This window comes from Sinocyclocheilus rhinocerous, unplaced genomic scaffold, assembly GCF_001515625.1.
Source record: "Sinocyclocheilus rhinocerous isolate Xijiao unplaced genomic scaffold, SAMN03320098_v1.1 scaffold682, whole genome shotgun sequence".
Lineage (NCBI taxonomy): Eukaryota > Metazoa > Chordata > Actinopteri > Cypriniformes > Cyprinidae > Sinocyclocheilus > Sinocyclocheilus rhinocerous.
Genome location: NW_015642528.1, coordinates 1,452,930 through 1,480,432, shown reverse-complemented (window position 1 = coordinate 1,480,432; position 27,503 = coordinate 1,452,930). Strand labels below are relative to the sequence as shown.

Below are 27,503 nucleotides of genomic sequence, written 5' to 3'. Positions count from 1 at the left end.
TTGATCTATCGCGAGTTTAAGCACTCTCAAAAAAACAAAACTATCGTTATAATCACTTAAGCTGTCTACACTGTGAAATGAATCTCTTAATTACATTGCACATACCTTTGCGCGTCCGGAATTCAGTCAGCGAACGCGCGCGCACTCAAAACTGATGAGTTTCAGCGATGACTCATCTGAACGCCTCTGATTGGCCATTGCTTTCCTAAGCTCAACAGAATCGTGTGTGATTGGTTATAATGCGCTGTAAACGCTGCAAAAACGCCTAAAATGAAATACGGTGCAACATGAGCAGATCTTAATTTAATCCCGCAATCGACACTTTCTATTCATTTTCATTTTGTTAGCAATAGTCGTAATAGATTTAATTTGTTTGTGCAGGGGCATTTTTGTCCAATTTAGTGGCATTTTTGCCCCAACTCTAAGGCTAAGCCTTCCCCAGCCTTACACACCGCCTATGTGCAGGGGGCCAGACAGGGGCCACTTGTGCTTTTAGGGGGCACAATTTTAAAATTCATCTTAACCTTAAAGGCTCTCATGCTTGTCATGTGACACACAGCAGACTGTACGACTGATATAGGCTTATGTCCCTACTGAAAAAAACAAAACAATAAATCCATCACAGAAAATGTTTATGGTTTACGTAACATTACAAACATTACAAACCATCAACTTTTAACCATTAAAACCATTAAAAAATGGTTTTCTGTACTGTGTTTTGGGACATACTCCATTAGGATTTAGTGGTTTTAACAAGCCACCAGTAGAAGGCAACCAATTAGAGACCAACAGGGTCCATTACAGTTTCCAGTAAAACCAATACAAGTCCCATTATAACCAGTAAAACCATTACAAATTTTATAATGGTGTCTATTGTTTTTTTCAGCAGGGGTTTATAATTTTTTTATATATTTATTTGAAATATTCCCAAAATATATCATGAAATATCTCGATTCTCAAATATGTGTAAGTAAGTGCATTTTGCACCTTTATAGATTATGTTAGTTGATCTATAATGGGCGATGGGCAAAGTAGCCTAATAATCTATTAACTTTGCATAAAAATCCGTCTTTTTACTTAAGTAACAGATATGGGTGTCATACCATAAAATATCTTTAATACGACTGACTTTGTATTTAATGTGAATTTAATAAAAACATTGCAAGTTACTAATTAGCCTATAATACTTTCATTGTACAAATAGAGAGCAAAGAACGTTTACATTATCAAAGTAAATTTTCACTTCAGTCCAGCTAGTTCAAGCACTCTCAAAAACTTCCATAATAATCTCTAAAGCTGTTTACACTGTGAAATTAATATCTTACTTACATTCGTACATCTTCACTTTGTTGTTTCTGATGAGAGAATTAGCCAGAAAATTCAGTCAGCCAGCACGCGCGGTGACGAAACAGCGGCGTTTCAGCGATGACTCATCTGAACGCCTCTGATTGGTCCTTGCATTCAAAAGCTCAACATAATCGTATGGGATAGGTTTGCAATAGGTTCTGGGAATCCATACTCTGGTCTCATGAGACCAATTCAATCATTTCGGATCTAACAGCATCCAAAATGTTCTGGTGTTGCTAGAGGAGGAGTACAGAGAGAAGTGCTTGGTTCCCACAGTGGCATTCAGTGGTAGTAAAGCTCTTCTATAGGGATGTATGAGTGCTGAAGGTGTGAGGGAGTTGTACTTTATCAACGCTGTCATGAATTCACACACCACTGTGATGTAATACAAAAACCTGAAACTCAAGATGCTACCCTCTTCTCATTCCCTGCATTGTTGGGCATTTTTTTTAACATGACAATGAAGATATTCATTCTCCTGAGGTGAAAATCCTTCAGTGGACATGTATTTCACTCAATCTTAACACTCTTGAGCTGCTGTGAGACGAGCTGAGCAACACTCCCCATTAAAGACCAGGGCATTTATAGGGGTCATATGATGCGATTTCAATTTTTCCTTTCTCTTTGAAGTGTTACAAGCTCTTGGTGCATAAAGACGATCTGTAAAGTTTGGTATTTGATCTGTAAGTACGGCTTCAATCTCTTTTAACGGCACATACAGCTCTCATGTCTGTGGATCACTATTGTTTCTGGTCACATAGACTTGAGAAACCTATGCCAAACTTTTAGCCGTCACCCTCAGAACTATTTAATTGTGGCTGCAATTTTTTTGCACAAGCAAACCACTCAAATTTAGCACAGAAAATGTAAAAAAATTAAGTTTTATCCTCATTTCCCTGGTAGCCCATTTTCACCGCTAACTGTTGTTTTGTTTACAAGTTTGCTCTCTATTCAGATTTCTAGATGTTCCCTGTGGAGATTATCGGTTGGTTGACACTCCGCAGCATACAGATAAGACACGGGCTATTCTAAGAGCCCACAATATGGCTCATTGCCAAGATGCCAAGTTTCTGCCAGAGCCTAACTCTCAATACAAACATGCACAAAATCCCTCCAAATTTCTTCTTTTGACACTTATATTTTGAACAGATGCCATTACAATTGTCTGTCTGTAATGTGCCAATTGTACATCACCAGACTAACTGGTATTGCTTATCATTCCTTAGTTTTTTTAATTTATTAGTTTGTGTTTAAAGACAAATGTTCTTTTAACAGGACGAAGAGAGGAGAACTCTTTGATTACCTCACAGAGAAAGTCACCCTAAGTGAGAAAGAGACACGGTAATAAGTCTGATGATAACCAATTTTCGATGCTCCTGATTGTATTTAAATTGTGAAGAACAAATCCTATGCTGAAGAGGGGATTGTATAATCAAACCGTTTAAGTTGTTTCCAACAACAGCGGGGCATCTTGAGTGTTGATGGGTTTAAAGTTAGGTCACGGGCCACGGCACACTACCATGAATAAATACATTAATGTAGTGCTCTGTCTACTTTTATGAATTGTATGAAATGTTGTTAAATGTATCAGTTTCCAAAATGAATAAATACATTAATGTAGTGCTCTGTCTACTTTTATGAATTGTATGAAATGTTGTACTGTAAAATGTGTACTGGCAGCACTGTTTTCAACATTGATAATAAGAAATGTTTCTTGAGAACCAAATCATCATATTAGAACAATTTCTGAAGGATCATGTGACACTAAAGACTGGAGGAATAACTGCTAAAATTTAGCTTTTAAGTAAAATATTTAAAGAAACTAATCCATTCATTGCAGCTGCTGTATTAATCTTATTGGCAAGATCTTGATTACTGGCCCTCAGTTTTCTCTTTTCTCACTCTTTTGGAGGTGGTTGAGTATCTTCACACCCACAATATAGTCCATCGTGACCTGAAACCAGAGAACATTCTGTTAGATGATGATGTGAATATCAAACTCACTGATTTTGGCTTCTCGGTCCAGATTGAGCATGGACAAAGACTGAATGGTGAGTTCTTATGTGCACCTTTAAATATACGTATTTGGAAGGAATGATTGCAGATACTGTAGTTTAGAAGAACCTGCTTCTGTTTCACCCCTAGAGGTTTGTGGGACACCAGGTTACTTGGCTCCAGAAATAATTGAGTGCTCCATGGATCCCAATCATGCTGGTTATGGGAGAACCTGCTTCTGTTTCACCCCTAGAGGTTTGTGGGACACCAGGTTACTTGGCTCCAGAAATCATTGAGTGCTCCATGGATCCCAATCATGCTGGTTATGGGTCTGCTGTTGACCTGTAAGTGCATAAATTAAGTATGCACCAGTGTTATTTTAGTTCTATATTCTGTTATATTTGAAGTATTTATTGATATTTAAAAATGCTTTTTAAAGGATTAGTTCACCCACAAATGAAAATTTGCTTAAACTGTATTCACCCTCAGGCTATCCAAGATGTAGATGAGTTTGTTTCTTTATCAGAACAGATTTGGAGATAGTTTGCACTACATCACATGCTCACCAATGGATGCTCTGCAGTGAATGGGTGCCGTCAAAATGAGAGTTCAAACACCTGATAAAAACAACACGATTCACACGACTCCAGTCCATCAATTAATGTCTTGTGTAGCGAAAAGCTGCATATTTGTAAGAAACAATAAATCATTAAGGCCTTTTAACTTTAAACTGTGGCTTCTGGCCAAAAAACGAGCCCATAATCAATAATAAAGCTTTCTCCAGTGAAAAAGTCCATTCCCTGTTGTCATCTCACATCAAAATCCACTGACGTGTTTATTTAGAACCGTTTTGAACTGTATCCTACAGAAAATTAACATGTGGCCTAGAAAAATATTGCATTAACAGTCAAATAAACCAACCAAATAAATAAATACATGAACTTCCTGGCAGTGACAGTGAACCAGTAGAATATGAATTGATTACAACAAACTAGTATGTTTAGCAGATGAATGTGATGTTACATAACCTTCTTTCTGTCTGTTCTTGTGCAGTTGGAGCGCAGGCGTGATCTTCTACACTCTTTTGGCTGGATCTCCACCTTTCTGGCACAGGAAACAAATGCAGATGCTTCGAATGATTCTTGCAGGAAAATACAAATTCAGTTCTCCGGAGTGGGATGACACTGTCAAAGACTTGGTGCGAGTTGGTTGCGGTCTTGTTTGTCTTCCCGACAACTAGTTTGAAAAGTAGTTACGCAAAATTGTATGAGAAAATGCCTTTCCAAAGTCACCTTGTTTTCTTCCCAGCAGATTTCCAGGTTATTAGTTGTGGACCCACAAAGTCGTTATACAGCCACAGAAGCCCTCAATCACCCGTTCTTCCAGCAGTACGTGGATGCAGAAATACGTCATTTCAGCCCTTACAGGACGTTCAAGGTAAAGAGCAGATGTTCTGGATGACTTCTTTAAGAAGGCATAGATTTTGAGGTTTTGAGTTTCACCATACACCATCGTTATCCTGCAGGTTATTTGTATGACTGTACTTGCCGCCATGCATATCTACTGCAACTGTCGTCGTGCCAAACCTGTCACCAAGGAAGTGATCTGCAGTGACCCATATGCCATCAAACCACTACGCAAGATGATCGACGCATGTGCCTTCAAGGTCTACGGCCACTGGGTGAAGAAAGGGCCAACTCAGAACAGAGCAGCTTTATTTGAGAACACTCCAAAAGTCATGCTCTCCATTGCAGCTGAGGAGATGGATGTGTCACCCAGGACTTGGTGAGGGGTCATCATCTCTGAATAATCCCAGATAGCAAAATTTACCTCAAGAACATGTTGATAACAGTCCAAAAATACACCTCTACTGCTATGACAGATTATTTCCACCTTATTTACACAGTGAAAAGGAAATAATATTGTTAAAAATGTACAGTTGAGATCCAAACTATTTAATGTGTGGTGTTATTTAATACAATTACATTTTTATTCTATTTTAAATATATGATGTTGCTTAAATTTTTTATCTAAATGATTTTAATGACCATAAAGAAAGGCTAAAAAAAATAAAGAAAACTTTAAGATTGCTTGTTAAGATTTTAATTTCACAGTATTTTGTGTAAAACAACAAAACCGATATAACACTGAATTCCAGAAGTTTGTGTCTCCACAGGAGAAATGTAGTATCCCTCCAATAATGCACCACTGGCATCAACTAGTCTTGCACATTCGGCTCTTAAAGCTCAGTTCTTTTCTGTTTTGCATTTGAGCTCATAGCACAGCGGAAGCCCAGGTTATCAGAGGCCGAATCTGGTGTGTTTCCCATCCTGAATGTGAGAACATAAAAACACAAGTTTTTATTTATCATATTCTCATAAACTGATATTTTGGACAATCCAGACACGTTTGGGGTCAGCTGCCTGGAAATGTTACAAGAAGCAATTGTATAATGAATAATAAAAGCCTTATAAAAGTTGACTTTGAATAATATGAATGTAGCAGGATGGAGCATGACTGACCTAGTGGTGACACGAGCTCTGTGATTGGCCGAGCCATCGGCTGTGTCGATCCAGGATGCTCCGCGCAGGACGTACATGGTCTGAGCACCAGGAAATCGTGAGGAGGTCCACTCCCAGACATTACCCAGCATGTCATATAGTCCTGGAACAAGGTGGGATATTATTCTCTAAATTCAGAACAATAGTGAAAGAGTTACACTGCCGTTCAAAAGTTTGAGGTCTTTCTATTCATCAAAAAATCCTGAAAAGAAATGTATCACAATTTCCACAAAAATATTAAGCAACTGTTTTCAACTTTAATAATAATGCTTCTTGAGCAGCAAATCAATATATTAGAATGATTTCTGAAGGATCATGTGACACTAATGACTGCTGCCATCACGGAAATAAATTACATTTTAAAATATTTTTAAATAGAAAATACTTATTTTAAAATTGTAATAGTATTTCACAATATATTACTATTGTACTGTACTTTTGATCAAATAAATGCAGCCTTGGTGAGCATAAGAGATTAAAAACATTTTAAAAATCTTACCAACCCCAAACTTTTGAATGTAGATTTTCTAGGAAGCTTTGTCTCCGTCTATGAATTATGTTGTTGATAAAATGTAACACACCATCAGTACAATGTGTGATACCATACTGTATATACTACATTACCATAGTTATTCTGTGGAGGATAGGCAGTTACAGGAGCTACACCATGATAACCATCTTCTGCGGCGTCCCTATCTGGAAATGGGCCCTTTGTACAAAGAACAAAGACTTCACAATTACCAACAGCTAAACAAATTTATAACTGTCTTGAAGGAAAAAATACACATTTTCCCACCTGCTATGGACAAGAATGTACCTCAACTGACCTGCCACAGGTTAGTCCGGTTCAGCAAGAACTTGTTGCCCCATGGGTAGGTCCTGCCTGAAATACAGAAATGTGCTGGCTATGATGACTACATGAAATGAAGTAAAACAGGTGGACAATACTGCGTGACAAAGAGTAAGACAGCAGTTTTTAGGTGTTGGGAGGCATAAGGCTTTTTTGGCTTGCCTTCCAAACCTCCACGTGCAGCCATTTCCCACTCTTCCTCAGTTGGCAGCCTTTTCTTCTTCCACTGACAGTATGTTTGGGCATCATTCCAGCTGACCTGCACCACAGGGGATTCCAGTCTGTCCTTGATACCAGAGCCTGGTCCTGCCGGCTGCACACATCAAAACCAGAGAGCCCAGACATTCATACAGTAAAAATAAATAATGTGACTTATTAATTAAATAACCATTTTAAAATGTATAAAGAAATAAATTATGAATTAAATTTACAACATCAAAATAATTTATTTACTAATTTATTTTATTTATAAATTAATAAATGCAAATATATATATATATATATTTATATATACACACACAATACTCGTTGACCACTGATTAAAGTCATTTATACACTTCTAGAATTAATCATACATAAAGTGTTAACTGTGTCACCTGTCGCCAGAACACTTTTTCGACTGGTAACCACCAAGGAGCCGACTAGGAAAGAAGAAATGGGACATTTTCAAGAGAACAAAGGGTTTAAGAGAAAATCTAGTCTAAAAGGCAGTGTTTAGATTAATGTAAATTACCCTTTAACACTCTGAAAACCAGACACAAGAAATAGACATTCAATTTAGGACATAATAGATTTAGGTAGATTTAGTTTGTTTATGCTCTTGCTTTGGGTTCATACCTCAATTTTCTGAGTGACCTTACTTTTCAGTTCATCTGACACAAAATCCTGGAACACAAAACTCCAACCGAACTTTTCAGCTTCTGTTTTATATTTCTGCTGTCTGACAAATTCCCTGGAATGAACAGAAGCAGTTGTATCAGGCCAGTAAGAAGATATACAAGCAGTAGGAGGACAAAGTAGGTTTTGAGCCAATATCTCCAATGGCAAGTACCTAAAGTCAGAGTTAGTGACAGGATACTTGTCTATCTTAAATGGCTGGAGAGTCACAGCTCCTGTTGGTGATTCCCCATCTCTCCCATCAGCAGCACTGGTTCCCATCATCATTTTCCCACCAGGAATAAACACCATCTCATCAACTGCCAAAACAAATAGTTATTTATAGGGATGCACCGAAATGAAAATTCTAGGCCGAAGCCGAACAAAATGAAACACTGGGCCGAAGGCCGAAGGCCGAATACCGAACACGGTTTTTCACATTTTTCCCCCATGTAGGCCTATTTTGCCATTTTTTTCACAATTGCATTAAATTGCCAAAATGTGCTTTTTACTGTTTTGTCTTGCTTTTCAAATAAAAAATCAATTACAAAACAACAATTAAAAAATATTTACTTAACACTGAACATTTTTTTAACATTCTAGCAGACATTATACCAACAAAGCACAATTTAGCTTAAAATTATTAAGTTAGTAAAATAATATTTTTTGGCCATTTTTGAGACTTGAATCAGGCATGTATTTTTTTACTGTACAAATAAAGGCAGCCTTGCTGAGCAGAAGAGACTTCTTTTGAAACATTAGAATATATCACAGATCCCAATTTGACAAACCATATCTTACAAACCATATTGGAAAGCTTTTTACCATGATTTATTCATTTTTTCTACCTAAATGCATTTTATGTATAATTTTATTGATTTGCACTTTCATGCACACAGATGTCCAATCAAAAATATGATTTATTTTTAGACACGTATAAAATAAACTATTTCAAAAGATATGGTATGGAGATTATTTTCATTAAAATCTTTTACACAAATGACGTCCTGAAGCTGTGGCGTCATCACAATCAACAAGTTTTCCAATATTTAAGTTTGTTCAAAAGTTTGTACTTGTTTAAGTTACCAGAGACAACAACAGTGTCGGTAGAGAACTGGAGATGAAATATGACATGTGATGTGTGATGAAAATAAAGAAAAACCAAGGTAAATATCTTTTGTGAACAGAATACTTTTTATTGAGTATCAAGTTGTAATTTTGTTTATTTGAAATACATAAAATGCCATAGGCCTATTTATATTTTGACAGTGACATGACAGTGGGTAATGCCAAGTTATAAGAATTATAACGTCGCAATAATAACTTTAGTGACTATGACAAACTGGCGGAAATTATGTAAATATTATGTTTTTAAAACAAAGTAACAGAATACTGATTTTTTTTTTTTTTGTGACTTCCTACCTGCTGCACAAGAAGACATGATGCACAATAATACGAGGTATAAGGTTTCCCAAGAGATCATCATGATAAATAAAAAAAGATGTGGTGGACGGGTTCTTGTCCAGGGTCTGATTTATCAAACTATAAACACAATAAGCACATTCAACTTAATCTAAAAACAAGAAAACTGTCAACAATAACACTGCAAATTTCAGTCATTCAGTATCCCTCTACGCGTCGACGAAGCTCGTTGAAAAGTGTTTATTGCCATCTATTGGTTTGGAAGACGAATTAACAGCATAGCTCACCTCCCAAAAAATAAACATTCTGTCACCATTTACTCACTCTCATGTTGTTCCAAACCAGTATGAATTTCTTTCTTCTGCTGAACACAAAAGAAGATATTTTGAAGAATGTGGGTAACCAAAGAGTCCCCATTGACTTGCATGGAAAAGAAGTAGGCTTCTATGCCATTAGTAACTATTTTTACTCTGATAAACAGCACGTTTTCCATTAGTGTAATGATAGATGGTCACAGACATGGACATGCAGCTTATTCACTTTCATGCTTTTTTTTTTGTTGTTGTAATATTTAAAGCTATATTTGCATATCTTTTTTTTTAATCTATGGTACAACTGTTGACAATGTCTGAGATAATATCTTTATACCTGTTTTATGCTTTCCTATCATATCAACAACTGATCTGTGTTTTTCAGTAAATGATGATTTATAGCTGTACTGCATAGACTGTCTGAAATGTTTTCCTGCCTTGACCTGAATGCAGTCTTTTATTACACCTAATAGCAATGCTGTGAAATTCTCTGGCCCAATTGTCAAAATTATTCTGAAAAGCAACATTGTTGTGAGGACAGGACATGCTTTAGAGCTGTTCGCAGAGCACATGAATGAGGTATTCGGCTGCTTGGCTCTGTGAGACAGTGACTGTGAGAGCATGTTCATGATGGGACTACCATGGCTGCTAGTTTTGGAGCTTGTCCTTTACGCTGGTTGTTTCATTTGTGGGGTGATAGCTGCCGCATGGATGACACTCACTCAGGTAACACTAATTAATCATCTCCACAATGTCTGATCATTGCTATTTTGTGAGCACTGAAAGTGTAAAATGACTTATTAAGAAAACTAAAAGCATAATCATGTCTCTAGAGTAATGTGATATGATATAAGTTTGTCTCTGAACTTAGTTCAGAGTTTCAAGTATCAAGATGATCATGGCAAAAGTTTGCATGCATATTTATGGGACATTTGAGACATTATTTTGTTGTGCACCTTTCAGTTTAATGTTAATATGTAACATTGTGTGATCACACAGCATGTTATTATGTTTATTGAAATGGTCAGATTATTTTCTTGCTTTTTGGGGGAAGATGAACTAATAATTTTCAATGATAGACTACATTTGTTGTTATTCATATGTGCAATAAAATATTGAATATGTTATGTGGCTGATCCCAGGTCAGATCCTCCAGAGCTTTAAAATTTAATCACCATGTGATCAGCCGGCCTCTCGCACCATATTATGGCTCATTAGAGTCATATGATACAGGGACAAAAAGCTCTTAGCACAGCACTTTCCTTCTATCTGTGCGTCACAGATAAATACAAATCTTCCACAATTTGCGAAAGAGTAAGAAAATGACCCCTAGATGTCCTTTGCTGTTGTTTTTCCTTATATTTATCATATGCAAATATGGATGACTTTTGTTTATTTTGTTTTTAGGGCCATTTTGATGGACGGTGCATCCTCTATGGAAGTGTTCATTATAATGCATCTGGCCAGGTTCTGACCGTAGAAGGCTCTAGTTCTCCTTCCGTCTGCTATTTCGTGTCAGCCATCGCTGTGTGCATGGCTATTTACTGCTTTTCCCTTATTCTTTACTGGATCTATGCCAGCTGTGTAGATGAGGATGTGAGAAGGTGAATGTATTGACTTTTCTGTTGACATTTTCCATATTTCTTTTAGATGTTTCACATTCCACTTTCTTTTATTCATGCAGATGGGACTTAACAGTCACATTAACAATTTTGTTTTTGTCTTGCATGTATATGCAGGGGGACTGTTTCTCTCAACACGTCTCTGGGAGTCTGTGGTCTTCTTCTGTTTTTTCTCTTGGTATCAGGATGTATTCTCAAGATCGGTCGAGACAGCCTGTGTTTCTCTGTCCTTCACAACACTCCCTCCATTACCAGGTGATTTCATCTGCTTTCTCTTGTCTATGGCATTCTGCATCTGTGATTTTGGTGCACATTTTAAGAACCACATACCCTACAGAAGTATAGAAGATGAGAGATTACAGAATCAACTGAGTGTCTCATAGTTCCCAGCTGCTGTGCTTACAAAATTAAAGTAGGACCCTTAAAGAGAAATGGTGATGTGAATAAAAAACAGATAAGAGGAAAAATTATATTACAGTGCTTTTATGCTTATTTGCACCACTTATCCTGTTGCAAAAGTATTGTGTTCCTTGTGAAACTTCTGTATTAAATGATTTCCATCACAAAATTTTGTTTCTCAAGAGACTGCTAAAGCTTTGTGAAACAACGCAAAAATGTTGCAAGCAAATGCAAAGGTTTTCAGTTAAATGCAAAACTTTTGTAAGAGAATGCAAACCTTTTGCAGGCACAAAGTTCCTCAGGAAAACACAAAAGTTTTGTGAGAGATCACTGAAGATTTTCGAGCTAATACAAGGTTTCTGTGGAACAGAAAGGTCTTGCGAGCACAAAGTTTATTGGGAAAAGTATCTTGGCGGAGCACAAGTGTTTTGCAAGCAAATCCATAGTTTCTCGGGGGAACGCAAAAGTTTTGCAGACAAATGCAGTTTCTCATGGGACCACAGAAGTTTTGCAAGAGAACGTAAAATTTCTTGGAGGGGTGAAAATTTTTTACAATTTGTGAGAGAAGGCAAATGTTTTCTCGGGTTAGAGCAAAGGATTTGCAACATAATGGAAAAGCACTGAAATATTTTTCCTCCCATCTTTTTTTTCTCAATCACAAAACAACCAATGTTTTTGTTTTAGTTGTGAAGATGCAGAGAATAAAACTTGGGCCCATCCATACACTGGAAATCAGTTCTACACAGGACTGTACAGTACTGAGGTTAGTACTTTGGATTGGTTATTCTTCATAAGGGCATCACCCTCTCACAATAGTTGCTATGTTGAGAACACATGACCCATCAAAAATAACCTTATCTTGCTAACCCACATTAACAAACACTTTCTGTTGCCAAATATTTTGATCATTGCGAATATAGTGTTTCTTCAATGGCCTCTGTAACTGAAATCTTTCACAAGATGCTGCCTCCACACCAATAGGTGTCAGTATTCATGCTTAGTGCTTCTTAGAATTTCTTCATGCATGTTTTTATTTGTATTAATAAATACAGTAGAAATAAATCTCTTGTGTTTCTTGAGCACTCACCCTTTCTGTTTCTCTCCTCCACAGAGATCTATGTGGGTAAGCTTCTTCTTCTGGGTGTTAATAACGGCCGTGGTGGTCATACAGAGGCGCCAGAGCTCAAGGTTGAAGGTTTGGGGTGATGATGAGTGGAGCCGTGCTGAGACAGAGCCCTTCCTCCATCGCCCCCGCCAGAGATAAATCACCAAGGCCACTATTACATGAGCTTATCACTACATATCATGTAGAGTTTAGTATATACACTTAGATGGGACCACAAGCAGTTATAAAATACCTAATAATATGTTCGTTGCAACATTTGAATTTTTATTTAGTTATACACAAAAACAATTCTTTAATGTCTGATAGCTATAATTATATACACAAAGTTTAAATACTGTATATGTCCAGAGACGTCCAAGACCATGTCTTTGGACATGACGGATATAAGAAAAATATGAATGATACTGTCTAATATACAGTCAAACAACCATTATTGCAAAATAAAGTAATCAGGACCCCAAAACAAAGAGAAGGGTTCTTCTATCACCCTAAAGGGGTTTATCCTGCTTAATACGAGGATATTTAGAAAATAAATGGATATAACATTTTAATTTGAGTTGAAATAATTATATATTATTTCTTAATTATAGTATTTTGGTGATGTAAATTATATATTACTGACTCTTTAAGCAGTAACAGTACTTTTCTGGCTTGTTACATTTTACACTTAACATCTTAAAATAAGAGCTAAATGTGAAGATGTGAAGAGGATCTGTATTTTGTATCCATTTTTATGTTACTGTTATTCAAAATTGTGAAATTCTGCGCTTGTGTGCTTAGTGCAAAAATATTAATTCTTTACACGTGTGCTGTGGATTGTTCAGAGGATTAAATGAAAAATATGTCAATAACTGATGGTGCAAAGCTAACATTTAGAGTTTGTAAGTTCTGCCCCACTACCAAATTGGAGAAATCATGGTGGTTTTCAAAAAGGTTTGCCAAACACTCCCCCCATCAGCCATTGGTTGAGCAAACAGAACACCCCACCCCAAACTTACACTATTGGTTGAGTGATTGTTGTTGTCTCAGGATTAAAGGGGTCATATGATGTTGCTAAAAAGAACATTATTTGGTGTAATGAAATGTGTTTATGCAGTTTAAGGTTAAAAAAACACATTATTTTCCACATACTGTACATTATTGTTTCTCCTCTATGCCCCGCCTTTCTGAAACGCGTTGATTTTTACAAAGCTCATCGGTCTGAAAAGCGAGGTGTGCTCTGATTGGCCAGCTGTCCAGTGCGTTGTGATTGGCCGAATACCTCAAGCGTGTGACGGAAATGTTACGCCCCTTTTACCATATTGTGATGCCGTATCCGGCCGGAGCGACGAGACAAAAAAAGAATAAAAGTTACGCCTTCTTTCTTTGCGTGAACAATTGAGCGGCATTATGCAAATCTTCCCACATCGTGACGCAGACATGTGGAGGCGTGTTAGAACGAGCCGTTTTAGGTAGGCGTGGTTGACTCTTAACTTTTATAAAGAATATCTCTTTGGATTTGAGACTTTAGTCTTTGCAACTTTACAGATCTTCTTTATGCACCAAGAGCTTGTATCACTTCAAAGAGAAAGGAAAAATTTTAATCGCATCATATGACCCCTTTAAAAAAGAAATTCCACATCACATTTAAAATTGTGAATTAGCAGACCACTATTTTTTACTGTCAATGCCAATTTCATGAATTTATGTGGCAGGACAAGCTACTTCCTCCATTGTTTTAGAGCTGCTTACTTAGTTTGCGAGCCTGCCTCTCTTTGGCTTCAAACGCCACCTTAGTGTCCATCAGAGCTTCCAGTGCTTTGCACATCTCAGCCATGTCCTGTTGAAGCACGTCGCTTTGGCTGAGGAGACTCTCGCTCTCCTCTCTCAGCTGCTCGGCGAGAGCGGCCATCTGCGCGCTCTCCTCCTGACACTGCGCGTGCAGCTGAGCGGCCAATGAGAGCAAGCCCTCCGCGTGGCTCACCACTGAGTCCAGCTGGTCCTTCGACATCCTGTTGTTCTTCACTTCACAGCTGCTCCACACACAGTCCAGTTGGATTGTAGAGGAAGAAAAAATTATCAACCAAAAATAAAATTATAATGATTATTAATACTGATAGCCTATATGGGACTATATTTTACTAACTAAATTTGGAGTCAAATCAAATTACACGTTTGTTTTATCGAAAGAAGTTTTTTTTACATTGACTTTCAAACACCCATTTCAAAAACCCTTTTAAATAATGACAATATTTTTGTGAGTTATTCATGTAAATAACATAATTTTTGTGAATATCATGTTTTTGCTATGGCTGTTGGGTAAACAATTGAACACAATAAAACAACTATATATTTGAAGGTGAAAAGTTGAACTATGTGCTCAGGACAAAGGTATTTAATATGAATGTCAGGTTCAGGCAAGTTGTCACATGTTTTAAATGTCATTAATTTGTGTTTTTGATTGATTGATTGATTGATTGATTGATTGATTGAAAATGTACGTTGCCAAATTCAATATATATTTACAAGAAAAAAATGCAGTACATTGAACATGTTGACCGTAGGCCACTTTGTTAGGTACCAGGTTTGACTTTTGATCTGCCTTATTTATTTGTGGCATAGATTCAACAAGGTGCTAGAAATGTTCCTCAGAGATTTTTACCATATTGACATGATAGCATCACCCAGGTTAAAAAAAAAGTACACTTCCATAATGTACTTAAAGTGCTCTATTTTCAAGCAATACTTTTGTACCTAATATACTGTACAAAGATGGATTCAAGTGTACTACAAGTGGTAAATAAATACATTTTTTAAATACAAAGATAGTATGTTAAAAGCACATTTTAGTTCATATTCATGGTGTCCCAAAATAGCAGGGTTGAGTACACTTAGTTGATCTTATGTTTATCTTAAGAAGTACTAAAGAATCATTTTTAGTATATTAAGTACAAAATTAGTGCGCGGAAATAGAGCACTTTAAGTACATTATGGAAGTGTACTTTTTTTAACCTGGGCATGCAGATATTGCAGATTTGTCAGCTGCACATCCAAAGAGAAAGGAAAACTTGAAATCGCATCATATGACCCCTTTAATTAAGTTGCTGGGGTATATTTGTAGCAAAGGCCAACAATTATAGATTTTTCTTTAATGCCAAAAATCATTTGTATATTAAGTAAAGATCATGTTCTGAAGATATGTTGTACATTTCCTACCATAAATATATCAAAACTTAATTTTTGATTATAGTACTATATTGCTAAGGATTTCATTCGGACAACTTTAAAGGCGATTTTCTCAATATTTTGATTTTTTTTGCACCCTCCATACATCAATGGAAAGCTTATTTATTCAGCTTTCAGATGATGTGTAAATCTCTATTTTAAAAAAGAAGATATGTTGTACATTTCCTACCATAAATATATCAAAACTTAATTTTTGATTATAGTACTATATTGCTAAGGATTTCATTCGGACAACTTTAAAGGCGATTTTCTCAATATTTTGATTTTTTTTGCACCCTCCATACATCAATGGAAAGCTTATTTATTCAGCTTTCAGATGATGTGTAAATCTCTATTTTAAAAAATGTACCCTTATGACTGGTTTTGTGGTCCAGGGTCACAAATGTGAATCTCATGTTCCACCACATCCCAAAGGTGCTCTGTTGGATTGAGATCTGGTAACTGTGGAGGCCATTTAATTATAGTGAACTCATTGTCATGTTCAAGAAAGAAACCGGTTTGAGATGATTTGAGCTTTGTGACATGGTGTGTTGTCCTCCTGGAAGGAGCCATCACAAGTTGGGCACTTTTAAATGATGCTCAACTGGTTTAAGAGGTTACACCGCCAGCAGCAGCCTCAACCATGGATCCATGCTTTCATATTGTTTACACCAAATTCTGCCCCTACCATCTTGCCTTTCTATGAGCTCAAACCAGTCTGGCCATTCTCCTCTGGCATCAACAAGGCATTTTTGCTGCTCATTGGATATTTTATATTTATTAGACCATTCTCTGTAAACCCTAGAGATGTTATTTAAGGAAATGGGTAGGCCTATTTGAAAAGGTGGTTCTCATAATTGTCACTAGGGCAACGTGCTGTGTCTCTCTGTGACCTAAATCTCTGATGGCAGCACTAGTTTGAATCATCAGGCTCAAAGGAGGTAACAAGCTGCTGAGTGAAAAGCTTATTTTAGCGCCACTGTTACTTCACTTCTCTTATAACTTATATAAGGACATGTTCAACAGTGAAATAAATTAAACATTGCAGCCGCTGTATTTTGAAAGCTACCAATTGCAGTAGAATGCAGTGCTCATTGGAAATGCATTATTAACAGCAAGATTCCACTGTCTTGGAATTAGAGTTTACTGAATCAGACAATCCTATGTACATATTTAAAATTTCAATCTATAATTGAGTATTTTCATTCTACTCTGAATATTTGTTGAATGCATGGTTTCGATGCTTACCAGGTCTGGTGTGTGTCCTTTTCTGCAGCGCACAGTCACTCTCTTCCTCTATTATTTGTCAGCAGCAATGAGGAAACTGCTGCCCTGTCCTTCAAACACAGATTATGAACGAGAGAGGGAGAGGAGGGGAGGACGACATGCCTTGCTTGCAAGGTACTTCCCTGCAAGATTCCTGACATTCCATGCATGTTAAGAAGTAAGATTGCAATAAATTATAATTTCATTTAGACATATATTCAGTTTTACAACATTTTGTACTTTTCCTCATGATAATACTCAAACGTCCCAAGGCTTCATTGTAAAACCACCGCTAGGTGGAGCCATTGGCCAAACATTTGAGCCTGGGTAGTGTAGCACGTGGTGAGACCACTGGCCACACATTAAGCATATTTGCTCACCCACAGTGAACATTCCAAGAAATTCAAAGCTCATTGTCCGAAAATGCAAAATTATTATGCATTCAATGATGTAATGATAGAATATACATAATTTCACTGTTCATATTAAACATGTCTCCAACAAGAGCAGAGGTGTTTGCCAAGTCTGCATTGATCCAACCCTAAAAACAACTTTGGGTCATTAGCCTAGAGTTACTGAGACTAAATCCAGAATTTCACAGCATTATTAATTAATACTAAAGGATCATTCAAAGTCAAACGATGCATCTATGACTTTCAGGTTCTATCAAAACTCTATAAAACATCTGAACACTGTACAATGTGAGTTAATATTGCATACACTTGCTTGTTGTGATGATTAAGGACGTCTCTTAATATACCTGCAATTTAGGTAAATACGTTTTTTAACAAATTAATAATAATAATACAGCAGTTTTAGTAAAATACATGAATAATAATAATAATAAAGCAGTCAATGAACACATTGTTAATGGATTGACTTTATTAATAAGAGCATCATGGTCATGGCCACTGTAATCATTTCCTCATCACTGACAGATATGCTTGTGCTTGTTGAAGTATTAGCAATAATTTGGTAAGTAGAAATCCTGCAAACAATACAGGGATGCTCTTAGTGTGTGCTTTGGACTTTACCTTTTTTTATTAATATCCTCTCCTTGTGCAAGGCTGTGTTCATACATTAGTTTCTTCAGTGTTTCCATTGTGCTTGCACTGACCTACACTTATATTTTTATGCTTGTTTGCTCTTCTAAGTGTATACCACCGATGTGAATACATGGGACGGTGGACTGTTGCACTACTTTGTATTGTGTGTTCTCTATTTTTTCTCTTAACAATAGTTGTATTAAACTGAAACAAGCTTAATCCAATAACTTTAACCATTCTAACAGTCTAGGAAGGAAGGAATGTGGAGGCCTACAAATGGATGGATGGATGTCCCAACAAATCAAGGACAATGGTTTTATAAACACACTAAATTATGTGGTAATGAAAATCTAAATATGCAAAAACATTTCTGTGCGGGTTAGGTTTAAGGCCAGGGGATAGAAAATATCATTAGCTCAGTATAAAAACAATAGAAGTCGATGGAAACTCCCCACCATGATAGAAAAACGAATGTATGCAGGAGAATAAAAAGGAATACATTGAGTTGCTGCTGAACAGATCTACTTTCAATTGGCTGCAGTAGACATGAGGCTGACATAAGAAACCTCTAAGGCAGAGATAAGTGAAGTCATAAGCACCGTGCTTCTACCAGGCAATTAAAAAGAACAGGAGATTAAAAGAAGTCATTAGCCAGGACGGTGGATTAAAGCACAGTGTCAAACAGTGAGGGATTACAATTCACCAGCCTACATTCACTCATTGATCTTTTACCATCCCTTTTTATTAGGTCTAGTATTATTTAATTTTTTCACATTTTTAAAAACTTTTCCCCCTGAGGACCATTTGTTTTTGTTTTTTTCATCAGCTCTACCTTAGTAGAATTTTTATTCTTGTTTCTTTCTAATCTCTATTTAGAACTTCAGTAAATGCAGTTCACATCTCAGTCCCTTTTTCCGTAAGCTACTTGTATGTTGTCGACGCATGGATTTACAAAACTACACCAGCATGGGCTTTTTCACGTTAATGTGGAGTCGCAAAAACTGCTTCGCAATGTTAAAAGCAGGTTGCAGACGCCAAGCTTTTCATGTATAGTACATTACTTCCATGGTCAAAAGGAGGACACGCTGATCTTTTAGTTTGTTATGGACATGATATGCCAGAGATTTCAATAATAGGACATTAAGATCGATATAGGACACTGATGTTCCATGCCTATCAGTATGTTCTACTAGGTATGTACTACATATATATATATATATATTTAGGGTCAGCTCGTATCAAGTGAGTCGACTTGGATATGACATGACCGATGTATATTATTTTCATTTCAATCCCTACAACATTCTACACATTCATGAACAAATTGTTTTTCAGTGTTACACAGAGACAGAGATCAGTCTCTTCAACTTTTCTATCCTGGTTCTGGTCAAAATTCCCTGCTCTTCCTCGACTTCTCGGTCTCCCTGTCTCCCATCTGCACCCAGATGTCAATCTGCCTCTACTTTTCAAAAGCCACTTCAATCATTCTTTACATCATATTGGTTCTTTTAACCCGTGTCAATGCCATGCCCCCCATGACAGCTCTCTTCCCCGTGAATGATTAACACCGGAAAGTAAAGAGCATCTTGGTAAGTGGGTGGCCTGTCTCTCTCATCCTCCCTGGCCTCTCCGTTCTCTCTCTCCTCCACTTGTTCCTGCCCTGTCTCCTCTACGTCGTCGTCTTCTAGCCCCTCACTCTCTAATACACCCCTCCTCTCCTCATCTGGCACTCTAAACCCAAGACCAAGAAAACCCCCACCACCCTCTTCTACACGGCTGCCCATACCACCTCCGAGGCTTCTCGAGTGAAACAGGCAGGGATGGCGGCTTCTTGCGGTATGCAACCGGCCAAGAGAGAAACCGCTGCGACTAAGAGAAAGCCTACCACCAGGTCTAATGGGGAATGAGTTTGTCCCCGCAGCCATATTCCCTCTAAACCAGGAAGGGAGCGAAGAGCTGCTTGTTGAGCGCCGGCACCTGGGGCAGCTCTGAAGGAAGTAGCTAGAATTGCGTCGCACACGTGCAGCCATTGCAACTGATAACGGTGTGTTGGTATTCATATCCAAATCCATAAGCAAGGCCTCGGAGTAGCTAGGCACCATCTGCTGGTTACAGCGAATGTGCCATTCAAGTTCGGTCATATCCACCGTGTTGACCCGCGATATGACGCGCAGAGTGGGACCCCCAGTGCCATGCTCGAAGCCCATACCGTAATTTCCCGCCTCCGTATTATCATTGTCATTTGCATCCTCGTTCTCTCCGAACAGTTTCTCGACATGGTAGTGGACGTATGCAGTACGGTACTCTGCAATCACACGAAGAGGCCATGATAGCAGGAAAGCCGAGGCCAGCCAGTACACCCAGCGTCTGGTGTACCAGGGCGGTCGCAATGGGTTGGGGAAGGCCAGCATGTGTTCCCGGAAGTCGACATTTTTAAGGTGCATGCCCTCCCGTGCTTCCATATAGTCGTCCAGGCCCTCATTGTCCCCAAAGAAGCGTGCTCGCTGCGTGAGGTAGGCGGTCTCGGCGCGGGCGCTGGCGAAGCTGAAGCACTTGGTGAAGCGCAAGCGAGTGACAGGATGTTCCAACAGGCCCTGCAGCTCTTTCGAAACGTCTTTGACACCGAGATGTGAGTAATCAAACTCGGCGCTCGCTGTGTGCGTGTTGACCCGTTCATGGTACACCTGTGTAGTCGTATAGGCGTCTCCGTTTCGGTAGCGAGTCACCTGTCTGGTACGTCGTACGTAATGGTAGCTGATGGCCTTCCACCAGATGCAGGGTGTGGCTTGTTGCAACCGCTGTATCCTGTCATACACCTCACTGATTTCCACCTTAGCAAGGTTAGCTGTTTTAGAATAGCAGTGCCAGCACTCCACCAAGTAGACGATGTACAGCATGGCCAGGAAGGCTACAGGTATATAGACGTAGCCGTTGGAACACGGGCTGTCGTGGTAGAGTCGTGCATTGCCTTTGTAGAAGTAGGCTTGGTCATCAAAAGTAATTACGGTGATGCGGTATAGGGAGCACCAGCCTAGCGTGCCAAAGCAGCCGTACATGAGCAAGGTAAGCAGCAGGCACTTCCAGTGGGACTCTCTGCACAGTGAGCCACTCAGGGACTGCTTGAGGGGACGCTGCTATAGGTGGGAGGAGGGAGACCGGATGTGGATGGAAGTATAGGAAGACCAGAGAACAGAGGGTAGTGCAGATGGATTAGAAATTGAATGGGGCAGGGTTCAATAACAGATGAATTGGAGGTTATTGGACAGAATGGGAGTGAGTTGATGCCAAAGCCAAAAGAAAGCAGAGGGCAGCATGGTTGGGGGAGAACAGGAGGGAAAGAAAGGAAGGAAGAAACAAAATGTAAAAATTAGTTCCGGCAGAAATGCATACAACATACAACATTGTACAAGAACAACAAGAAATTATGAAAATATATATGTACCTATTAAACTCATGATTTCACAGCAGTCTTGAGAAAGCAGAATGCATATAATGCATTACTTTTACATTTGTAAAGAATTTAAAGGGCACCTATTATGCAAAATTCTCTTTTACATGTTGTTTGAACATAAATGTGTTGGCAGTGTGTGTACACAACCACCCTATAATGATAAAAATCCACCCGCTCCTTTTTTTTAATCCCAATAAATCATAAGTGGTGTCTCAGAATAAGCCGTTCGCATTCGCAGAATCCATAAAATATGACATCACATTTTACAAGCCCCACCCACGACTGTTGACGGACACTGCTGTATTAGCAGAGGCCCTGCCCTTCACACTAGAGCTTTTAAAAGCAGCATTCAAGTAAGAAAAGTCTTCTAATTAAAGCTATAGACGTTATTCAGTACAGAGTAGTGAGTGATTTTCTGCTTTTATTTTATTGTTTGGATCACATTAACAGCGGAGACAGCAGTATTGGTAGTGTATATTATGCTGCTGTCAGTTAATACACAGATCTCAAATAAACATGCAATTTCTTTCCCAGCTGTTAACCTTCACAGACATAACCGACTGTGTTTTTGTAACTTAACGTGCATGTATTTGACAGTTTAAGCGCAATAAGCCATGAAAGAGAACTTAGTTTAAGGCTCACATGCCGTGTGACAGCCACTTTCTGTGTGCGTGCTTCAGATGTGTGTGCTCAGAAAACCGTATATCAGAAATTTAAACTGATATGGCTTTAAAGCTCATGATTTCAGCGTGATAGACATCATAATCAAAACCAAACAGATGTTTTTTAGCAGAGTATCTGACGTACAAGCTGTGAAGGCACAGCCCTATTCTGGAAAAGGAGACGGGGAACAGCAGCTCAATTGCATTTAAAGACACATGCATGACCACAGCGTGTTTCTGCTTCCACATTCCACACACAGCATTTTCAAAATGATATAATAAACGATCTGTGTGGTATTTTGAGTTGAAACTTCACAGACACATTCTGGGGACACCTGAGACTTATATTACATCTTGTAAAAAGGGGCATAATAGGTGCCCTTTAACACTTATTTTCTATCATATTTTTTCTACAGACCCTCTAGGACTCCTTTGCAGCCTCATGGGGGTCCCCGAACTCTAGGTTGAACCCCTGTTTTAGATGATTCAGGGAACTAGTATATTTCATTTGTATTACAACATGCACAGCTGAGTGAATCACAGCCTGCTATATATCCACTCTGACATGCAGCAGAGAACTCGGTAATAGATCATTCATAGATCATTCTCCTGAGGGCTGAATACATTTCCTGGCTGCTCGTAACCCAAACCATGTCTCCTTTTAAAACGCTCTGTATGACTGTGGAGGGGAAGTCTAGATGCTTTTAGACATCATTGAGTGCATCATCTCAACTAAATGCATATGGATCTCTACTGCCTACTCTGACCCCAGTGGCGGCTTTTGGTATTGTGGCCATATGTGCAAAAGATGAACTGGTTCCAAACTAGCAGGAGGGAGAAAAAACAAACCATACAGTTTCTCTGAAAGGCATGGCACAAAAAGATTAGGTTTTCTACGGTTGGTCTGCAGTATTTTATTTTTTCGTCCTTTCTTTGTCCTTTTTCCCTGCTGTCTCTTCTTTAGCAACATCACATACACACTCTCTAATACACACACAGATACTTACACACATAAATCAGCTAATAGTACGAGCAATGCCCTTGCTGTGGGAAACTGCAGCACTAAAAGCAGGCTGCAGCCCAAAAATGGCATGGAGGCTGCGCTCCTCTTGGCAGAAGTTTAATTGTTTCTTTTACAAGGACAAGAGAGCAAACTGGGATGGGAGAGATAGAATCCATTAGGGCCTGCAGTGAGCTTTACCATGTGCACAAGCTGATATCTATGCATGTTTTTAATAATGGCGACTTGAGCCATGAAACATGATAATACAGCATATTATATAAAAATAATATTCCCATATATACACACATATAGGTTTGTATGTCTGTAAATTTTGGGTTACAAAGTATCATTACTCCTTCAAATTTCAATAAAATATGCAACCTTATCACAAATGAATTATTTATTCACTACTAGATGCTTTCACTGCACAGCATCTCAGAGACGTGCAGTTGTGGGAGGGTGAGAAGCTAGTGTTGGTACCACAAGAAAATGTGTCCTAAGAGATGTGAATGATATTCAGTGAGATTCAATACTGGAGGCTGTGATTAGGACACTTGCATGGCAGTGATGTATAAATAGTGGATAAAGTTTGCTCAGAGCCACTCTAATAGGTTAAATTATTTAGATGCCCTGAGAATGTCTGCAGTCATATGATCATGTGTATTTGAATGCTTTTTACATGAGAGGCAATAATAATAAAATAATAAAATCAAGCCCAAGTGTAAGTGTTTTCCTGCAAGTGTGTATGAGTCAATACATTATTTGCCCTCTTGGGAAAGGGGATAAGACAGTAAAAGCAAGTGGCTGTTTGTTTTCACTCAGTTTACTTGCTGGTTGTGCATAAAACCTAAGTTGGGAACCGAGAAACAATCATATTCATATTGAATATATATAATACTGTTCATATTCAGGTTTTATTAGGTTTTTACATTATTCGTACATTTTTGTATGATCTGCTCACACCCCACACTCTCAGAAAAAAAGTACAAAATATGTCACTGGGACAATACCTTTTCAGTAGGTACAGTTTTAGATTTTTTTTTACTCCTAAAGGGAGCATATTAGTACCTTAAATGGTACTAATACTAATATCTTTACGATTCCCATCTCTGCTAGAGGCTTTCCTTTCATTTCTATTTGTGAGTGCAATATTTTGAGATGAAGGACACTGGACTTATAAAATATTCAGTCTGAACAAATGATATTGAGAGTGAAATGCATCAGTGTTTGGGCTACAGAGCACACTAATCAGTGCATAGCTAGTACACGAGAGAGACTAGTTATGAGTTAGAGGCGTGTGGATATACTAACGATGGTAAATAGCAGAGGAGAAAGGGATACTCAAAAATTAAAACAGGAAGGTCTGAGTGCCCTCTTAAAGTCTTAATTGCCTTGTCAGCATATACATCTATTTCTATTTGACCAGGCGAGTGCTCACTGAGATGCGTTAATCCACAAAGCAACACGAACGAAGCATAAAGACTCATTGGCAGAGACACTGCCCTGTACGAAGCAGAGAACAGCTGAAAGACAGACATTGTAAACTGAGAGCTGTCACTAAACAGAAATAGCTGCAGCTAAAATTATTGATACGTTTGTATGTGACAATGTAGCACAAACATTATGAAAACTCAAAAATGATTACAAAAACTTCCCATCCCCCACTGTCTCTCAGCCTATCGATCGGTCTGTAACAGTATATGGGGGGTAAACTCAGCAACTGAGGGTGTGAGTGAGAGAAAGAATAGAGAGAAGGCTTGTACTGTCACAAAGAATACATTTAAAGTAATGCAAGGCACTGTGTGTGCTGTCAGAAAAGTGTGTGTGTTAATTATTGGATTTTCTTTAATGAACTTCACACTGGATGAATAACTGTCCAGAAAATAATGAACGCCTCCACTGAGACCTGACCTCCAGTTATCTAAGATAAACGTTGTGAGCCAGATGGGAAAAGTCAAAGTGAGAAAATCTGAGTGCAAAGAAAACCTAGATTTCAATGCACACATTTAAGGTGATGTAGTTTTTTACTTTTAAAATATTTTCTTCTATCTAACTTCATATAAGTAAGCAATTTGCAGATTGGTTTCTCTGAAAATGTCATTTTTTATAACAAACAGAAGGCAAATAGCTATATGAACGTATTTAGCCAATCCTCTCTGTTTTAGATGCATGATATCATTCTTTCTATTACAGATCTGGCAAAATAGAGAAACGGAAATAATGGGGGGTGCATTCTCATCTACTAGCTTTCATCGTTCCTATTGGTGACATAGCATATAGACAGGTTACAGGCCCCTCCCCTTAATAAACAGGCAATTCCAATCCAGATTAAACAAAGTCAAATGTCTTAAGCAAATACTGGTAAGTCTCAAAAAAATATCCTACCACCTTTTTTTAATGCACTAAGCAATGCAGTGTTAATGCACAGCATGATTTCACATAAGGGAGTATTTCAAAATAATATTTTCTTAATGTGATTAGCTCTCTGCTGTACCAATTTTCTTTACTTTGCAACCGCATTTATAATGGTAATAAAATAGATAAATATGAAGGTGACTTTGAATAAACAAAAAAAAGCTTTTGCTTGATCACACCGCATTTGGTAGTAAGAGTCATATAAATTATTTGCATGTAATGAAAGTCTGTTAACTAGAAGCATCATTGGTTATTGATTGTAGATACAGCTCATCTGTGTTTAGATGTTTAGTTTTTTTTTGTATTTGTGTATAGGCCTATCCTTAATATTTAACATCTAATTAAAATAAAGGAATTTAGGCTCCTAAATAAGCTAATTTTATTAGATTGTCACATAGTGTGATAATGTGCAGTGTAATAACATTTTTATTTAAACATATTTTATTCTGACATCAGTAAAAATGAATAGCAATCACTCGCACTATAGCCTCAATAAAACCTTTTGATTCATTTCCTTTCATTCTTGCACACTGTTGCCTACAGGCAAGAGAACTAAAAAATTATGTATTATTTCTGATTTTGTCCTAGTATTAATGATTTCATAATGCATGCAACAGAACTGTGTAGCAAAATATCTATAAAATATAAAACGTAGGCTATAATATATATATATATATATATATATATATATATATTGTCCTAGTATTAATGATTTCATAATGCATGCAACAGAACTGTGTAGCAAAATATCTATAAAATATAAAACGTAGGCTATAATATATATATATATATATATATATATATACACACACACAGACACATGTCTACGATATTTTCTTTTCATCGCATTTCACCTTCTACATATTCAGAAGACATGCAATACATCAAGAAAGAACTCGTGGTTTTATTTACCAACATTTTCACGCCTTACCTCCTCCCTTCCGCCCCCATTCAATGTGGGCGCTTCTCCCGTCACAGTCACGCCTTGCATTTTTCACTAACATGTATTATGACGGCACACACAGTCCAGGATGAAAAATAGCGCTGCGGTCCACCGTCAGGACCTCTCCGTAACCTAGTTCACCCCATCAGCGGCGAGTGCCACCACGTTTCTATGGTGGCGACGTTCAGTACAAAAGAGCATCCCCAAAAGAGGCGTCCGTTCCCTTTCGTATCTTACAGAGGTTATCACCTTATCCCAGTAGCGATTCTTCTGGATTCTAGTCCGGTCAAGGATCAAGAATAACGGGTAACTGTTGCGCTTGATTTCCCCTCAGTCTGTGTGACAAAAGCATCGCAAGCTCGAGACGGAGCGATGGCTGGACAGCAGCGCGCGCATCATATTCGCGCCTCGCGATGCACAGCCGCTCTGTCGAAGGCTGCCGATCACCGTGTGTCGTAATCAGTGGCGGCGAGATTAATCTTTGATTATATTCTCTCTACGTTTTAATTTAACTCGAAATGATGAAATGACGGAATCCTCAGACTCTCCTTCCCGAGCATCTCGTATTTTCCACCTCAACCTCCTTTCACCTGAACGGTCTCCTTGCGGACTTCACTCTGACGTCATCCTTAAACGCGCCTTCAAATCCTAATAATTGGCCAGTTCGTACCAGCCCGCTGACAGCGTGTGCAAGCCTATGGTTTTAAATTTAGGTCCTATTAGTGGTTTAGTTTTCGTTTAGCCTAGCTTATTTAATAGTAATACATCGTTTTTATATATAGGCCTATCTACAAGTTTAAAGCTGCAGTAGGCTATTAACTAAAGACAAACGGGCAACCCTTGTCTTATTGAATGTGCACTAACAGTGAAGGCCTACTTCAAATCTTAAGCAGCCTATATAAAAACCTTTGCAGATAGTTTAACAGACTATTAATTATAAGCTATAAAATACCACTTTTACTTAAAGAGCATACACGATTGTGACTATTTAAGAACACTTTTTA

At 38.1% G+C, this 27,503-nt stretch overlaps 4 protein-coding genes and 1 long non-coding RNA gene across 6 annotated transcripts; 3 read left to right on the top strand and 2 right to left on the bottom strand.

The window, feature by feature from the left end:
- The first annotated feature begins 2,621 nt into the window (after nucleotides 1–2,621).
- Nucleotides 2,622–3,562, top strand: LOC107756137 (uncharacterized). Its single transcript, XR_001641786.1, has 3 exons — nucleotides 2,622–2,688; nucleotides 3,260–3,398; nucleotides 3,493–3,562. It is a non-coding gene; the product is annotated as an uncharacterized LOC107756137 (long non-coding RNA).
- Nucleotides 3,563–3,564: 2 nt separating this feature from the next.
- Nucleotides 3,565–5,270, top strand: LOC107756070 (phosphorylase b kinase gamma catalytic chain, skeletal muscle/heart isoform-like). Its single transcript, XM_016573041.1, has 4 exons — nucleotides 3,565–3,686; nucleotides 4,396–4,540; nucleotides 4,651–4,779; nucleotides 4,868–5,270. The coding sequence occupies exons 1-4, from the start codon at nucleotides 3,565–3,567 to the stop codon at nucleotides 5,129–5,131; spliced, it is 660 nt and encodes a 219-aa protein (XP_016428527.1). The 3' UTR covers nucleotides 5,132–5,270.
- A 167-nt stretch (nucleotides 5,271–5,437) lies between these two features.
- On the bottom strand, nucleotides 5,438–9,274 carry LOC107756135 (sulfatase-modifying factor 2-like). The gene is made up of 9 exons (XM_016573142.1): nucleotides 9,052–9,274; nucleotides 7,805–7,949; nucleotides 7,591–7,705; nucleotides 7,350–7,394; nucleotides 6,916–7,066; nucleotides 6,731–6,786; nucleotides 6,528–6,612; nucleotides 5,865–6,006; nucleotides 5,438–5,672 (listed from the first exon to the last, which is right to left on the bottom strand). The coding sequence occupies exons 1-9, from the start codon at nucleotides 9,113–9,115 to the stop codon at nucleotides 5,582–5,584; spliced, it is 894 nt and encodes a 297-aa protein (XP_016428628.1). The 5' UTR covers nucleotides 9,116–9,274; the 3' UTR covers nucleotides 5,438–5,581.
- A 630-nt stretch (nucleotides 9,275–9,904) lies between these two features.
- Nucleotides 9,905–12,959, top strand: LOC107756083 (transmembrane protein 179B-like). The gene is made up of 5 exons (XM_016573059.1): nucleotides 9,905–10,088; nucleotides 10,770–10,966; nucleotides 11,102–11,239; nucleotides 12,068–12,146; nucleotides 12,495–12,959. The coding sequence occupies exons 1-5, from the start codon at nucleotides 9,984–9,986 to the stop codon at nucleotides 12,645–12,647; spliced, it is 672 nt and encodes a 223-aa protein (XP_016428545.1). The 5' UTR covers nucleotides 9,905–9,983; the 3' UTR covers nucleotides 12,648–12,959.
- Nucleotides 12,960–18,816: 5,857 nt separating this feature from the next.
- Nucleotides 18,817–27,093, bottom strand: LOC107756134 (transmembrane protein 151B-like). 2 transcript variants are annotated; one of them, XM_016573140.1, is made up of 2 exons: nucleotides 26,488–27,093; nucleotides 18,817–21,159 (listed from the first exon to the last, which is right to left on the bottom strand). In XM_016573140.1, exons 1-2 carry the CDS (start codon nucleotides 26,545–26,547, stop codon nucleotides 19,534–19,536), a joined length of 1,686 nt encoding a protein of 561 aa, XP_016428626.1. In that variant the 5' UTR covers nucleotides 26,548–27,093; the 3' UTR covers nucleotides 18,817–19,533. The 2 variants fall into 2 exon arrangements, with proteins under 2 accessions (XP_016428626.1, XP_016428627.1); XM_016573141.1 differs by having other exon boundaries at nucleotides 18,817–21,156.
- Between the last annotated feature and the right edge of the window lie 410 nt (nucleotides 27,094–27,503).

What these genes read in the sequence shown, in the direction of transcription:
- LOC107756083 (XM_016573059.1), top strand. Translation starts at nt 9,984, where the DNA reads ATGTTCATGATGGGACTACCATGGCTGCTAGTTTTGGAGCTTGTCCTT. An exon ending in AACACTCCCTCCATTACCAG is followed by an intron (nt 11,240 to 12,067) that starts GTGATTTCATCT and finishes TTTTTGTTTTAG; the next exon opens with TTGTGAAGATGCAGAGAATA. An exon ending in CAGGACTGTACAGTACTGAG is followed by an intron (nt 12,147 to 12,494) that starts GTTAGTACTTTG and finishes TCTCCTCCACAG; the next exon opens with AGATCTATGTGGGTAAGCTT.
- LOC107756135 (XM_016573142.1), bottom strand. Translation starts at nt 9,115, where the DNA reads ATGATGATCTCTTGGGAAACCTTATACCTCGTATTATTGTGCATCATG. An exon ending in CATGTCTTCTTGTGCAGCAG is followed by an intron (nt 7,950 to 9,051) that starts GTAGGAAGTCAC and finishes TTGTTTTGGCAG; the next exon opens with TTGATGAGATGGTGTTTATT. An exon ending in AGGTCACTCAGAAAATTGAG is followed by an intron (nt 7,395 to 7,590) that starts GTATGAACCCAA and finishes CTTCTTTCCTAG; the next exon opens with TCGGCTCCTTGGTGGTTACC.
- LOC107756134 (XM_016573140.1), bottom strand. Translation starts at nt 26,547, where the DNA reads ATGCAAGGCGTGACTGTGACGGGAGAAGCGCCCACATTGAATGGGGGC. An exon ending in ATGGGGGCGGAAGGGAGGAG is followed by an intron (nt 21,160 to 26,487) that starts GTAAGGCGTGAA and finishes TCCCACCTATAG; the next exon opens with CAGCGTCCCCTCAAGCAGTC.
- LOC107756070 (XM_016573041.1), top strand. Translation starts at nt 3,565, where the DNA reads ATGGGAGAACCTGCTTCTGTTTCACCCCTAGAGGTTTGTGGGACACCA. An exon ending in ATGACACTGTCAAAGACTTG is followed by an intron (nt 4,541 to 4,650) that starts GTGCGAGTTGGT and finishes TTTTCTTCCCAG; the next exon opens with CAGATTTCCAGGTTATTAGT. An exon ending in GCCCTTACAGGACGTTCAAG is followed by an intron (nt 4,780 to 4,867) that starts GTAAAGAGCAGA and finishes GTTATCCTGCAG; the next exon opens with GTTATTTGTATGACTGTACT.